Source organism: Neolamprologus multifasciatus, chromosome 3, assembly GCF_963576455.1.
Source record: "Neolamprologus multifasciatus chromosome 3, fNeoMul1.2, whole genome shotgun sequence".
Classification (NCBI taxonomy): domain Eukaryota; kingdom Metazoa; phylum Chordata; class Actinopteri; order Cichliformes; family Cichlidae; genus Neolamprologus; species Neolamprologus multifasciatus.
In genome coordinates this window covers 10,923,689-10,937,146 of record NC_140441.1, presented here as the reverse complement: position 1 = coordinate 10,937,146, position 13,458 = coordinate 10,923,689, and the positions used below count along the sequence as shown (strand labels likewise).

At 38.2% G+C, this 13,458-nt stretch overlaps 1 protein-coding gene and 1 pseudogene across 5 annotated transcripts in view; one reads left to right on the top strand and one right to left on the bottom strand.

The window, feature by feature from the left end:
• LOC146521569 (V-set domain-containing T-cell activation inhibitor 1-like) overlaps nucleotides 1-2,876 on the top strand; it is a 36,055-nt gene extending 33,179 nt beyond the window's left edge. For 2 of the 4 annotated variants that reach the window (XM_085155278.1, XM_085155280.1), the window contains exons 2-3: nucleotides 672-1,013; nucleotides 1,252-2,876. In XM_085155278.1, coding sequence (XP_085011404.1) covers nucleotides 672-1,013; nucleotides 1,252-1,460 — 551 coding nt within the window. In that variant the 3' untranslated portion in view covers nucleotides 1,461-2,876. The remainder of the gene's footprint in view (nucleotides 1-671; nucleotides 1,014-1,251) is intronic. The other 2 variants (XR_014873354.1, XM_085155279.1) reach the window with 2 other exon arrangements.
• A 961-nt stretch (nucleotides 2,877-3,837) lies between these two features.
• Nucleotides 3,838-7,396, bottom strand: LOC146521568 (low affinity immunoglobulin gamma Fc region receptor III-like; annotated as a pseudogene). Its single transcript, XR_014873350.1, has 5 exons — nucleotides 7,238-7,396; nucleotides 6,584-6,619; nucleotides 5,478-5,741; nucleotides 5,153-5,398; nucleotides 3,838-4,948 (listed from the first exon to the last, which is right to left on the bottom strand). The product of XR_014873350.1 is annotated as a low affinity immunoglobulin gamma Fc region receptor III-like (transcript).
• Nucleotides 7,397-13,458: the final 6,062 nt, after the last annotated feature.

Here is a 13,458-nt window from a genome sequence, read left to right as displayed (position 1 = left end):
GAAAGCACTTTGTAGGACTCACTTAAAAGGTACATTTTAAGTGTAGACCATTTTGATATATATTTTATCTTTATCTAAGTCAACAACAACATGTTTAAAGTTAATTTTAAAAAATACTTTCAATTATTGACTTTAATATGCACACCAGCTTTATTATTGGGGTTTTTCACTAGATTAAAAGCTAAGCACACAGGTTGGACATTTGTTTGATTTTTTTAATGCATTTTTATGCAAGAAATGTACTCAGGATAGAAATCTTCTACACCTTCTACAAAAACAAACAAAAACTAAAAAAAAGAAAATTAAATTAAATTAAAATTAATGAATAAAACAGTAGTAATTGGTATGACTTTACATTTACTTTTGTATAGGCTCTGGTGTTTTCCAAAAGTAAAATCAACATATTTTAATCAGTTCCTCTACAGACAAAAACCTATCATCAACATAAAAAGATCTATAAACACATGTGAATATGTCACCAGTAAAGCTTTGTTATTCACTTATCAACTCTCATACATATTTTTCTATTTCCATCATCTTATCATCCTTTTTGTGGCACGTTCAGTTTAAAGTGAGAAGACTGTTTGAATTATTGCATTGAAATTAAATAGTTTGTTAGAACTGTGTTACTGATTTTTCTCCCTTTTTATTCTCATCTTTTTCTTCTGTAGGCCAAAAAGAGGTCAAAGTCACACTAAGAGAAGATGCCACTCTGGAGTGTTACGGCCCCAGTGGTGCTACTGACATACTGTTGAGGTGGACCAAACCTGACCAGCAGATACAGGGTTATGTCTTATACTTAAAGGACGGTCATTTTCAGGGACACCTCCTGGATCCCTCTTTTAAAGGTCGGGTGAAGCTGAAGGATTCAAAATGGATGAACAATGGAAATTTCTCAGTGATTCTCCAGAATGTCACCATGAACGATTCTGGAACATATGAATGTGAAGCAGCATACAACAATCAGCCAGTTCAAATATTGAACAGCACCAGCCTGACAGTTGTTCCTCCAGGTGAGTGAGTAGAGTTGAGTGTGTGTGTGATCAGAGGTGAAGCTGCTTCCTGGTTGTTGATGTTTGTTTCTAAAGATGTTGTTGATGAGACTTTGTAGAAAGCAGCTGGTCTGAGTGATGTGATCAGAATGCAGTAGATAATGTCTGACAGCAGTTTGAAGAGGAAATGGATTCTGTTCTGTTCTTCACTCATCACCTACCTGACAGCTGACACCTCACACCTGTTTCTCACCTGCAGGTCAGTCAGGAGGACAAACAGAGGATGGAGGGAAGAAGGGTGAAGGAGAGAAGAGTGGATCTGTTGGACTGATCGTTGGTCTGTCAGTTTCTGCTGTGCTTCTTGTTGCTGCTGTTGTTGGTTTTATGATCCACAGAAAATGTAGGAATTCAAAGTACAAGTCTCCTTCTGAACAAGGAAATCGAAATGTCTTCATAGCTGACCCGTGAGTCCTGCTGCTGTTCCAGGTTTTTATCATTACATTTAACACTCAGAGTGACTGATGTTCTGAGGATAGGTACAGGTAACAATGCAAAAGTAAACTGTGTATAAAAGAGTTAAAGTGGAGGATGGGGGAGAGAACAGTATTAGGGTTGGGTGATATGTAAAAATTTTCCAACCGGCAATCGTAAGTCCAGTAATTGACTATGAATGATACATTCGCGCATGCGCAGACTTTTTGATGGGCGTGGCCCACCATATCCCAGAATTCATAGCACGGCCCAGTTTCCAACAATGGCGGCAGCTACTTAGTTTTAATATTGCTCTTATTACTCTTTCTGGGTCACAAACTAAACTTTTAAGATATTTTCAGGCAAGAATGTAGCTGTGTAAATATCTGCTTGGTTTATCAAGACATCACACATTAAATGTCTGTTACCCAACAGCCTGATAGCTCGCCGGGGTTAAAGGGTCACTAGAGCTGGCGAGAACAGCAAACTCCCGACGCATCGTTTTCAAACCCAGCCTATTAATTTGGATACGGCTGTAGTCATGCACAGTCTGATTTGCGCATTTACAACACAGAAAAAGTCCAAACACGAACTAATTGCCAAAAAAAGTAGCCAGTTTGGGATTTGGGCTTTAAACCAGATGATAGCGGTAAACCAAAGGATGTAACTAAAGTGGTTTGCCGCTTGTGCAGACGTATAGTGCGAGCAAAGGACTCAAACATGACTAACTTGTACATGTCCACCATCCAACTGTTTTTTTTCTGAGGCTACTGCCTTTCTGTTATGAGTTTGAGTAAATGACTCGCTGCATTTGGGCGCACTCTGAGCATTTGCTTGCAGATGAAAGAGGGTCCTGTTAAAACAGCGCTTTGATTCTATTTTTCTGTTGACTGCTTCTGTTAGCTCCATCATTATTAGCAAACGTACTCATGGGCAAATAAATAAATAAATCGCCCTTGTAAAAACTATCGACGATGGGATAGTCGATATATTCGTCCAATCGCCCAACCCTAAACGGTAGATCTCTTGGACTCATAGTTGGTCTTTCAGTTTTTGCTGTTAGTGGTGTTGTTGGTTTTTGGATCAACAAAACATTCTGTCGGTGTCTTTACCAGCGTGCACTGCCTTATTATTAAATTAAATTAAATTAAATTCAGAAGACTGCTGTGAAATGACTTTGCAAACACTGTGATCTGTAATGAGAGCAGGGAGCAAGTGGAGTTATGCACTGGTGAGAAGACGAATGAAAGTCAGTATAAACAACACAGAATACATGTGAGTGAATGACAGAGAGACATACAAGGAGTAGAAGTAGTGACTGTTTGCCCCAAATCAAAAGTGTTGGTGACTGTCAAAAACATTTCTTTTTGTTTGTTTAGAAACATGTTTTTATAAATAAAGTTTTAAGATGTATCAGTGTTTTGTATTTCTTTTTCAGTCCTTAGCAGAAAGACAATAAGAACAACTTTATTGATCGCAGAGTGAAATGAGTCTTGAGAGGAAAAGAAAACTCTGACCTCTCAAATCAGTGTGTGCAGCTTTAGTCTGATCTGGAATCAATCCAAAGAAAATTGCAATGTTTAGGAAGTAGATGTGTGAATGAACCCTCTGCATCTACAAACAGTTATTACATGAATAACAGAAAACCCATGTAAACCTATGTTCCTGTGTGCTGAAGTTTTGTTTCAAGCCTGGTGGCTTCAGCAGTGCTGGGAACAGTGGGTGTGTTAGTGGGAGGTGCTTAAATGAAAAGGCCATCAAATTTTTGTAATTTGAAGTAAGATTTGATAAAAGTAGTATTTGAGATTTTTGTTTTGGTATGTTTTATCAATTAAGTTAATTTACTGTGGTGGTTTGTGGCTCAGCTGCAGGGTGACCCACACAGGTGACCTCCATCATGTAATCATGCCGCCCTATTTGAGCAGGACGCTGAGCTGTGCTGCACTGGAGGCTGCTGGAAAGCTGTACCTGCAGTATTATGTTCCTCAGGTCCTTTCTGTCACAAATGCAGATTAGAGTAAACTAATAAAGAGTACAATAAAAACACAATGGCTAACACACAGATAATTTTATTATGAAAATCCCAAATGAATTTATGTGTGTAGGTGTGAAACAGATTAAACAGCTGATTGCCAAAATGTTAAAACTGACCTCACAGCTGGATACCAAAACAGGAACATTGAATTGTGTGACTGTTAAGCAGAGGCGTTATGGAGCCGTATTCCTGGTCTACAGAGGTTAGTTGTTAGTTACCTGATTGCTGACCTGCCTGAGTAGGTATGATTTTATTCCTTGTGTTGGAGTGCCATCTTGTGGAGTTTTTTAGAATTTGTTTGGTACAGCACAATTTGTAGTGCTGTACCAACAATTGTAGTTTGAGGCCTGTTTCAATGATCTTTATTCCTTATTTATTTTGTAATGAACCTTTTGCGAGATCTCGGAATAGTTCGCCTTCATTTTTTTTTTCTCCAATGTTCCTTGTGATTCTCTGTAAAAGTCAGGCTTTGGAACTCAAAAATATGTTTGGAGCCATGTTTCCCTCCCTTTAATGTGGCAATGAGAAGCATTCGATAATTTATTAACTTTTACTTTCAAAAAGATCCAGACTCAGTGTGTTTGTTACTTCAGTTTAAACTTGATTACAAGAGCTGTTTCCCCACCTGGAAGCTAAATTATGTGAGGACCTTCATTGTGATCACACAAATTGAGAAAAGACAAAAATCAAAGTTGGCATACGTCAGTCATTCATGTTCTTCTATCCAGTCACAGTCTTTACTTAATCATCTATATTTGCCAGTGTTCCAGGTGACTATAGTTACACAAAAACAAAAAAAATTCAGTACCCCATCATTTTAGAGGCATTTAAAATTAAATTGATTTCTCAAGCAAAAACAGAAGCAGTCTATGCCAACAGAACATGATAACATAAGCAAAATATTACTCTCTAAAATGTCATGTGTGTGACTTGATGTGTTCTTTCCTATAGCTTTAAGCTAAAGATGAATAAACAGCCTTGCTTGGCCCACTGCTACTCCTAAACAATGAAAAAGGGGGGAAATTTTTTTTAATTAAAACAAATTAAAAAAATATATATAGCTATCTTCTGACTCCTACTTGAACTTATGCAAAACACTCAGAATGTACAATGGTTAAGTGTTTTATTTACAAAAACTATTGACTTAATTTAAGAACAAACAGCAAAGAGCGGTGCACACACAACCAGACACACTAATGGGAGGAGCTAAAGATTTAAACAAATTTGGGACATGATCATGGAACATGACAAAGTCTTCCTGAGAACAGATGATACATGTAAGTCAAAAGTTTATGAACTGGTTCAGAAAACATGTAAACAAAAGCAAAGTGGAAACAGCTGATAAACACACAGCGCTGGGTTCAGTTCATAACTGCTCTGTGATGCTCTGGGGTGACATCATCAACCTCCTTGTCCAATCCCTGCTCACCACTGGTGGATGTGTTTATCACTGGAGGCAGATATTGATTACTGATTAATAGGTCAGTATAGACAGAACAACACCAGTTAGCCCATTGTTGTAAAGTCAAAATGCAGGAGAGATACTGGGGCGGAGCTCAGTGAATAATTGGAGTTTTACCTGCAGAGAGAATCGCTCCTGTTCAGGTGAATATGTGGATGAAATAAGAGGTGAAATCAGAGTGAAGCTCCTCACCTGTGACAGTGATCCAGCTGGATGGAGACTCTCCATGACCGCTGATGTCACACTTGTAGAGGCCTTCATCAGACCTGGAAACATGCTGGATGGTCATGTGACCTGTAGACTGCTTCCTGATGAGGGAGCCATCTTTATAGAAAGCAGCTGGGAGGTTGGAGGGAGTGGTCTTTGTTTTACAGAGCAGAGTGACGTCATCTCCCTCCATCACAGGGAGGACAGGACTCTGCAGGATCACTGATCCACCTCAACACAGAGACAAACTACAGCATTTCATCCATTTACACACAGCTTCATCAACACTAACTCCACACACTCAGCTTACCAGTGACTGTCAGGTTAACCATGTTACTGATGGGACCCTCTCTGGACTCACACCAGTAAACTCCACTGTCCAGTGGGTCAATGTAGCTGATGTTACAGGAAGAACCAGATGGTTTTCCAAATCCAGATCCACACTTTGCTCTGGAGTCGGTGCTTGTGTTTCTCTGCAGAGTCTATCCAGCAGAGCTGTCGTCCTCCTCACAGCTCAGAGACACAAATGTATCTTTAAACAGCTGAGAACTGCTGGGACTCACAGTCAGACGAGCTGTGAAGGAGAGGGTATGATGTGAATCAACTTTCACTAAAACTAAATCAAAATGAACTCTGCAGCCTTGTTTTGGGGTAAAAATCTCACATCCATTCCAACACAGCAACTCTGCCAGTTACACTTAAAAGTATTTGTAATATTTTGACCTCCCTTTGAAAATACATGATATTGCATATGTTTTCAGTGACCAGCTTTGAGTGCTTCTCAGTTTTCATATGTTTGCTGTCTGTCTATTCTATCATAATCAACAATTTTACTTTTATCTATTTAGTAAATACTGTCAGTTGTAGGTTTGTCTTGTATGGGTCTTTCTTTTTGAATTTTTCTTTTTCCATAATGTTGGCTCTAAGAAAATGGTCACTGTAGCTTATTTCCAATATTTTCCAACACTGACTATTTTATAAATATGCCATTTTTTTTTACAATTATTGCATTTTTTAAATTTTTTTAAAAAATTTTTCAGAGGCAAGCATATTTGCCCCTTAAGGTTTTACATTTAGTTTCAGTAATCTCCAGGAATTGAACTGAACTGAAAAAGAACTGAACATGCCAATCACAATATCGGACTTTGTCAGTAGGACTTTTCTAAAGTCTACAGCCACAACATGCTGTTTAAACCTTCTGTTTTTGTCAGGAGCAGCCATTTAGTGACAGTTGGCTTAAATGGGAAGGAGTCAAAAAAAAAAAAAAGCTTGTTTCAGAGAGAGAATAAACTAAAGGGCTGCTCCAAGGCAAATAAAGAAGGATTAATTTTGAACTGTGATTAATGCAAAGTTACTCTAGTAGAGTTCAAGAAGAAAAATAAATACTTTGAACAATAAGACGAGAAATTTGCTGACCTTGGTTTGTTGTGCAGCTCAACAGTGAGATCAGAACTACAAAGAAAGGCAGAGGCGTTAGTTTGATGTTTCACAGCTGAGACCAAAAAAAGACTCCAGATGTGCAGTGATGTTTTCATGATTAGCTTTTAGCAGGCTGAGCAGATGAAGCAGCAAACTAATGTGTGTGCTACAGCAGACTAGATGTGTACAATGGAAAGAGAACAGACAGAAAACCTTCCTTTTCACACCTTAACACTTTTCTTTTACAAACATCTGAATTACAAACATTTTTTTCCCAATCTTTAATATTCTTGTCATTTTTCTCTTCCACCTTTAGATGAACATATAATGAACAACTGAGTTGCGCTGAAACTAAAACAAAAAGAAACAGGCACAGATAAAACTGTTTTAACAAGTTTTTTTAGTTATGTATTCATAGCTTTAAGTAACCTGAATAACTAAATAAATAAATAAAAGTGTTGTAGGAATTGTGAAAAACACCCTTAATGTTTTCTCTTTTTGCACTGTCTTGTTGCTTGTCATGCCTTTTGAGCTCCAAAAGCTTGGCAAAACAAACACTAAAATGAGTATTTGAGAACTAAACATGTTATATCAGCATGTATAAAATATATACAAATATTTTCTAATCCTATAAACAAAGTGTGGACTTACAGATCAGCGACAGTAGACACGTGCTATCCATTGTACTGCTTTGAACAGTTTTCTTTGATCACTTAAATTTGTATGACCCCTCCCAACAGATGCAGTGGGGGTTTTGCAACACGTTAGCTTTTATTTATTTATTTATTTTTGCAGCATGCAGCTTTAATCTGATCTGAAACAGATGCAGAAAAAATAAAACACTAATGTGTGGCACATAAATGTGTGTGTGATCCCGCCGCATGTATAAACACATTCCACACTGTCACTGAGGCAGTGAAGTGAAAACCTGTCTTAGCCTGTTCGTGTGTGATGGCTGCATGTAACCACACAATTCAAATAGAGTCATTGATGTGATCTAGCACAAAGGTTTAATTTGGTTAATTTGTTTTTATAGTTGACAGCAGTATGCCACATTTTAAATGATAGCATAAAATTTGGTTCGTAGTGTTTGTCATGGTACTATGGGTATATGTTGTTATAATTACTTTATTCTGTCTGAGTTACCTGGGTGCTGCTCCGGTCCTTCCTGGTTGGGGCAAAAGAAGAGGCTAGAATGGAGCTGGTTTAAGTGGACTGAACCATCTATTGTGACCAATGGGGGGGGGGGGGGGGGGGGGGGGGGGGTTCTTGTATTATGTTTAGCTATTGTCTTTGTGGTTTTCACCACTGATGTATGAAATTGATCATTCAATTCAATTCAATTTTATTTATACATCACCAAATCGCAACATCAGTCGCCTCAAGGCACTTTACATTCAAAGGTAGACCTTAAAATAATAAAGAAAAAACAATCATATGACCCCATATGAATTAGACAGTGGGAAGGGAAAGCTCCCTTTTACAGTTTTTCTCCATTGGTTTGGCTCATTTCTTGAAACAGAAATTACATTCTCAAAACTCTAAGATCATTTGGCAAAACACTCTTACAGTTTAGCACAACACTATAGCTCACCTGCAAAAGCTCATATCTCTTCCAAAACTGTTCACTCAGGCTTCAATCTAAATCCCTTTCTCATTTACAGTTTTTCTCCATTGGTTTGGCTCATTTCTTTAAACAGAAATTACATTCTCAAAACTCTAAGATCATTTGGCAAAACACTCTTACAGTTTACCACAACACTATAGCTCACCTGCAAAAGCTCATCTCTTCCAAAACTGTTCACTCAGGCTTCAATCTAAATCCCTTTCTCATTTAAACAGTCAGTGTCTCCAAAATGCCAAAGATCCTTCTCAATAGCTTTGGCTCATTTCTCGACACAGATCGGACATTCTCATCATTCTTGGTGCTTTTGTCAAAATAAACCTGGATGGTTGATCACAACAACATGGTCCACCTGCAAAAGCTCATATCTCCCCTAAAACAGTTCACTCATGTGTCAAAACTACATTTCTTTCTAATCTGAACAGTCAGTGCCCCCAAAACGCATCGTCCCTTTGGCATTGTGTGAGTACTGCCATACAAAATGTTTAGATGTTTTGTCACTATGGCAGAGGACCAACAATATACCACAGAAAAGAGTAGCCTCCAAGGTTTGACATCACAGATTGCACTCACACTACCAAGGAAATGATAACCATTTTTTATTCACACGCAAAGAAAGTTTCATACATATGTAAAAAGAAAATGTACATTACAGTAGTAAATTGTATGAACACAAAATCAAAAAACAAGGACTTATTCAGTGGTTGCTGTACTCATTCTCCCGCTGCACAGTGACTGGAATACTTCTCTAAACTGTATGAATTATGTAATTCCATAGTTTACAGTAATTTGTTCAATATACTTCTTGTCATATTTAGTATCAAAACATTCCACTAGTCCTCTCCACCTGCTAGTATAGACCTACTACTGTAGGCAGGTGCACACACAATCTCTACAGTAAGTTATACATTTTTTGCCTCACGCACAGTGCCCTGTCCTATACAACATATAATTCCATCATAGATTACATGGAGTACATACCTGTTTTCCCTGCGAAAGGTTTGGATAATGGAGGAGACTGTAGAGCGAGGCACATTAGGCTGCACTCGACGACCTGCCTCTGCCATTGTGAGGCCATGGTTTATGACATGGTCTATAATTGTGGCCCGAATTTCATTCGGGACAGCACAGTGTCTTCGTGCTCCTCGGCCTCCTCTTCCCCCTATTCCTCCACCACGCATTCTCAGTCCTCCTCTTCTTCTTCTTCTTCTTCTTCTTCTTCCTCCTCTTCCTTGAGGAAGAACTTCCCCTTGTCCGTTTGCTTGGCCTTGTCTATCCATGTTCAGAGATCGGACTGGCTCTGGTCAAGCTCTATATATCTGTGTTTGGCAGCACACAATCATGGAAAACACCTGTGTGTGACGCTCCCCCTTTGTTAGTCTAGTTTCACCTGACTGTCAATGACTGTCATCAGTTTATCAAATATTCAAAGAAATTCATATTTGGTATTCATGGTATGTTCTTGACCAATTTTGACGATTGAACAGACGGTTGTGCATGTGAGTATTTATACAATGAAATCATGCTGACATGTTTTGGAGAGAATGATCATTAGACTGAGAATCAACTAATCAGTTTAGATCTACAAGATCTATTCATTTGGAAAATGTGCTAAATGTGGGCTAACTGTATAACTGTAGGCTACTTGTACTTAATCATTTGCAAAGATGCACTGAGACAATTGAGACATGTACTAAGGCATTTGCCATTTGATAAAATGAATGAGAAATGCCATTCTGTTGTGAACATTTGCCAAGAGGTTTGGAGGTTTGTCCATGTTATTTTGAGAATGTAATTTCTGTTTCAAGAAATGAGCCAAACCAATGGAGAAAAACTGTAATAGGAAGAAACCTTCAGCAGAACAAGACTCAGGGAGGTGCGGCCATCTGCTGGGTGCTTTAGGAAAAAGGAAAGTTTTAAACCTAATCTTAAAAGTAGAGATAGTGTCTGTCTCCCGAATCCAAACTGGAAGCTGGTTCCACAGAAGAGGGGCCTGAAAACTGAAGGCTCTGTTTTGAAAATAGCTTTTTGGGGTATAATAAAACTCTTTTTTTTTACGATTACACCTGTGCCTGCATTTTCTTGGCTGCTTGGTCCTTGATTATATAAAAAGACTGAGATGTTGATGAGATGTTTTGTTTCCATTGGAACTAGAATGCGGTTTGAAGAGGGAACAAATCTGACTCGTAACCAAATGTTTGGGGTGGAAACTTCAGCTTGCTTAGTGTATTTTTGAAGACCTACAACCTTTACCAGAACTGGAATTAGTGGCTGCGTTAGTGGGAGTTGCTCAAATACAAAGAGCCCAAGTTTCAGGTGTAACAGGGCTCTCTGTCACTCAGGCTGATTCAAAACAACCTCTAACGATAAATGTACTACTGGTAAGACAAGTTGGCTGATCTGCTGGAAATTGATGATTTCTCCAGAGCTATGTCATGTGATTTAGTAAAAACTAAAATAGTTTGACGGTTTTATTTGGGTTTGGTTAGTAAATGTGAAAAGGGTCAAAGTCCACCAAGCATTTGAACTACACATGAAATATTATTAACAAGAACACTCAGAGCACAACTCCCTCTGAAGGGCAATAGTTAAACTAAAACATGCTGTTTTACGATGTTATTACATTTTGTTGATGTCTGACCCTTGACCTATGGCCTATGTCCACTGCATACTAAAATGGCCTATTTTATTATCTTTACCCTTATGATTGAAGCAGAATTGGCTGAAATTATCGGAATCTACATCACACAAAATCCAAACATGACATCTTTAACTGTGGATGCTAGGGTGCTAACTGATTATCCATCTACCTTCAAGGGGAGAATAAAAGACACAAATGTAACATTTACACAAGTATTCATGGCCTTGGCCATGAGACTCACCTGCTTACAGCCTGACGCTGCTTTTAACCTGTTTGGTGCTAAGGTACATCAGAGGTTAAGGTACAACGTAATAATAATAAAGAATGTAATTATATTCATAGGCCAGCCTAGTGGAGCAGTGGTAAGCACTATTTGGCCGGGGCCTTTCTGTGTGGAGTTTGCAGTTTCCCTGAGGTTCATTTTTAGTGAGTAAAATTCTGGGATTTCATTTCTTTAGTGATTAAAAACCAGAGATGGGCAGTAAACTAAGGGATTACTATTGCAAAAACGGTAATTAGATTACCGTTACTTTCCCGTAGGAACGCTGCGTTACTGCGTTACTAAAACCGTGATTTTTTTTGCGAGAATGTCTCATGACAGTGACGTAAGCGAGTGCGACGTCACGACAGCTTTGTGCAGATCAACAGTGGATAATATATCGAGTGCGGGAGAGAGTATGAGCGTGCAGCGTTTAAAGCGTGGAAGTACTGACCTTACTTTGAGTTTGATTCCATAAAAAGTGACAAAAACATTAGTGTCCATTGTGCGTGGGAAGAAAACTCCGCCTACCCTACTCCTGCTTTACAGGTGAAAATAGAGCAAAAGGACTGCTAGTCCTTGACTTGATTGATTGATTTATTTTCTGCTGTGCTTTACTTGCATCTATTTGAAAGAGTGAGTGTAAACACAATATATATATATATATATATATATATATATATATATATTATGTGCTGGAATGTGCAGAAAATAGGTTTAAATATTAAACAAATTTCTTCCAGTCAGAGAATGGTGCATATAATAAAGTTAAAAGATTAAAACTAATAAAACAAGTTTTAAAAGGAGACTTTTCCATTTGATTACATTTTGTATGATGGATTATGCAGAAAAAGTAGAATTGGGCTGAAAGATCTATCACCTATTCAGGTTGTAAATCGTGTTTTTAAAAAGTAACTAAGTAACTAAGTATTTAATTACTTTTCAGAATAAGTAATCAGTAAAGTAACAGGATTACTTTTTTGGGAAATAATCAGTAATTAATTACTTTAGTTACTTTAGTTACTTTTTTCAAGTAACTTGACCAACACTGTTAAAAACACACAGCAGCCACCGAGGCCTACTCATATAAACTCCCAGCAAAAAAATCATTAAGAAAAAGTTCAGAATAAACGGGACAAGAATTTAGTATCACCAAATCTTTATACAATTTTATTATTAAAAGGATTTGCAGTAAAATGTATACAATAGGCCTGTGAAATAACTAATAATGTTCTATTTTTTTAGACTTCCTTATGGGTATTTATTTTGTGACCTGTCCAGGGTTTACTCTGCCCCTGGGAGTAGACTCCAGCCCCTCAGTGACTGTGATTGGATAAGTGGAAGAACAGGGATTCTAGAAAGGATCAGCTAATCACTGCATTTTATACTGACAGCAGTAGTGATGTTAAAGAGGTTAAACTGTTGACATTTATAAAGCAGCTGCTGTGCTACCAATTTTACCAGTAGATGGCAGCAAAATGTAAATGTGGCTCATATTCAGCTCTGGCTTTACATTGGCTGTGTCCCAATTCAGGGTCTGCACGCTTGAAGTACGCATTTTAAGTGCGATTACGTCACCGCCATGCGACGACGGCTGTCCCAAATCGAAGTGTACTTCAAATGCGTACTCCAAATGCGCTGTCGATTTCCCAAAATATCAAGCGTGGTCCGGTGCACGCTTCGTGGTCCCATATATCCCACAATTCATAGCGCGGCGGTGGGTGTGGATAATTTTGCCGCAAAATACGGCAGAAGGGAGCGGCCGAAGAGTGAACTGTCAGAAGTAAGTACTGAATATTATGTCACTTATTTATGTGCGAATGTTTAATAACAAAGAACATTAAAACATTACTGTTGGCCACATGTCAGCAAAGTTGTGTGACAGTAGTAATGTTTGTACTTTCAGCGTTAACTTAGTTTTAAAGCCTCTACTGATATATATATATATATAATATTGGCCATATTATATTTACATTACCACAGTGAGATGACTTTAGTCTCATGAACAACATAATTGTTATTTACTAACTAATCTTGAAATAACTGTTCGGTACAGAAATGAATCCCAACAATCATGTTTTACAGTCCTGTGGTCTCAGCCTCAGATACTCAACTAATCAAAGTAATGTCATGACAAAAATGAATGACCAACAAAACATTTTTTTCTCCTTCATTTCTGTCAAACAAAGCTGTATGTGATGTTTCTCGCGGTTAGTATCCTGGTTGCTAGGCAACCTGAGCAGCATGGCGAAGGCTAGACCGTCCCATTTCACAAGCCTCTCACTTCCGCACTTCTCATACTTATAGTACGCACCGTACGTAGTGCGCGTAGTGCGCGTACTTCAAGC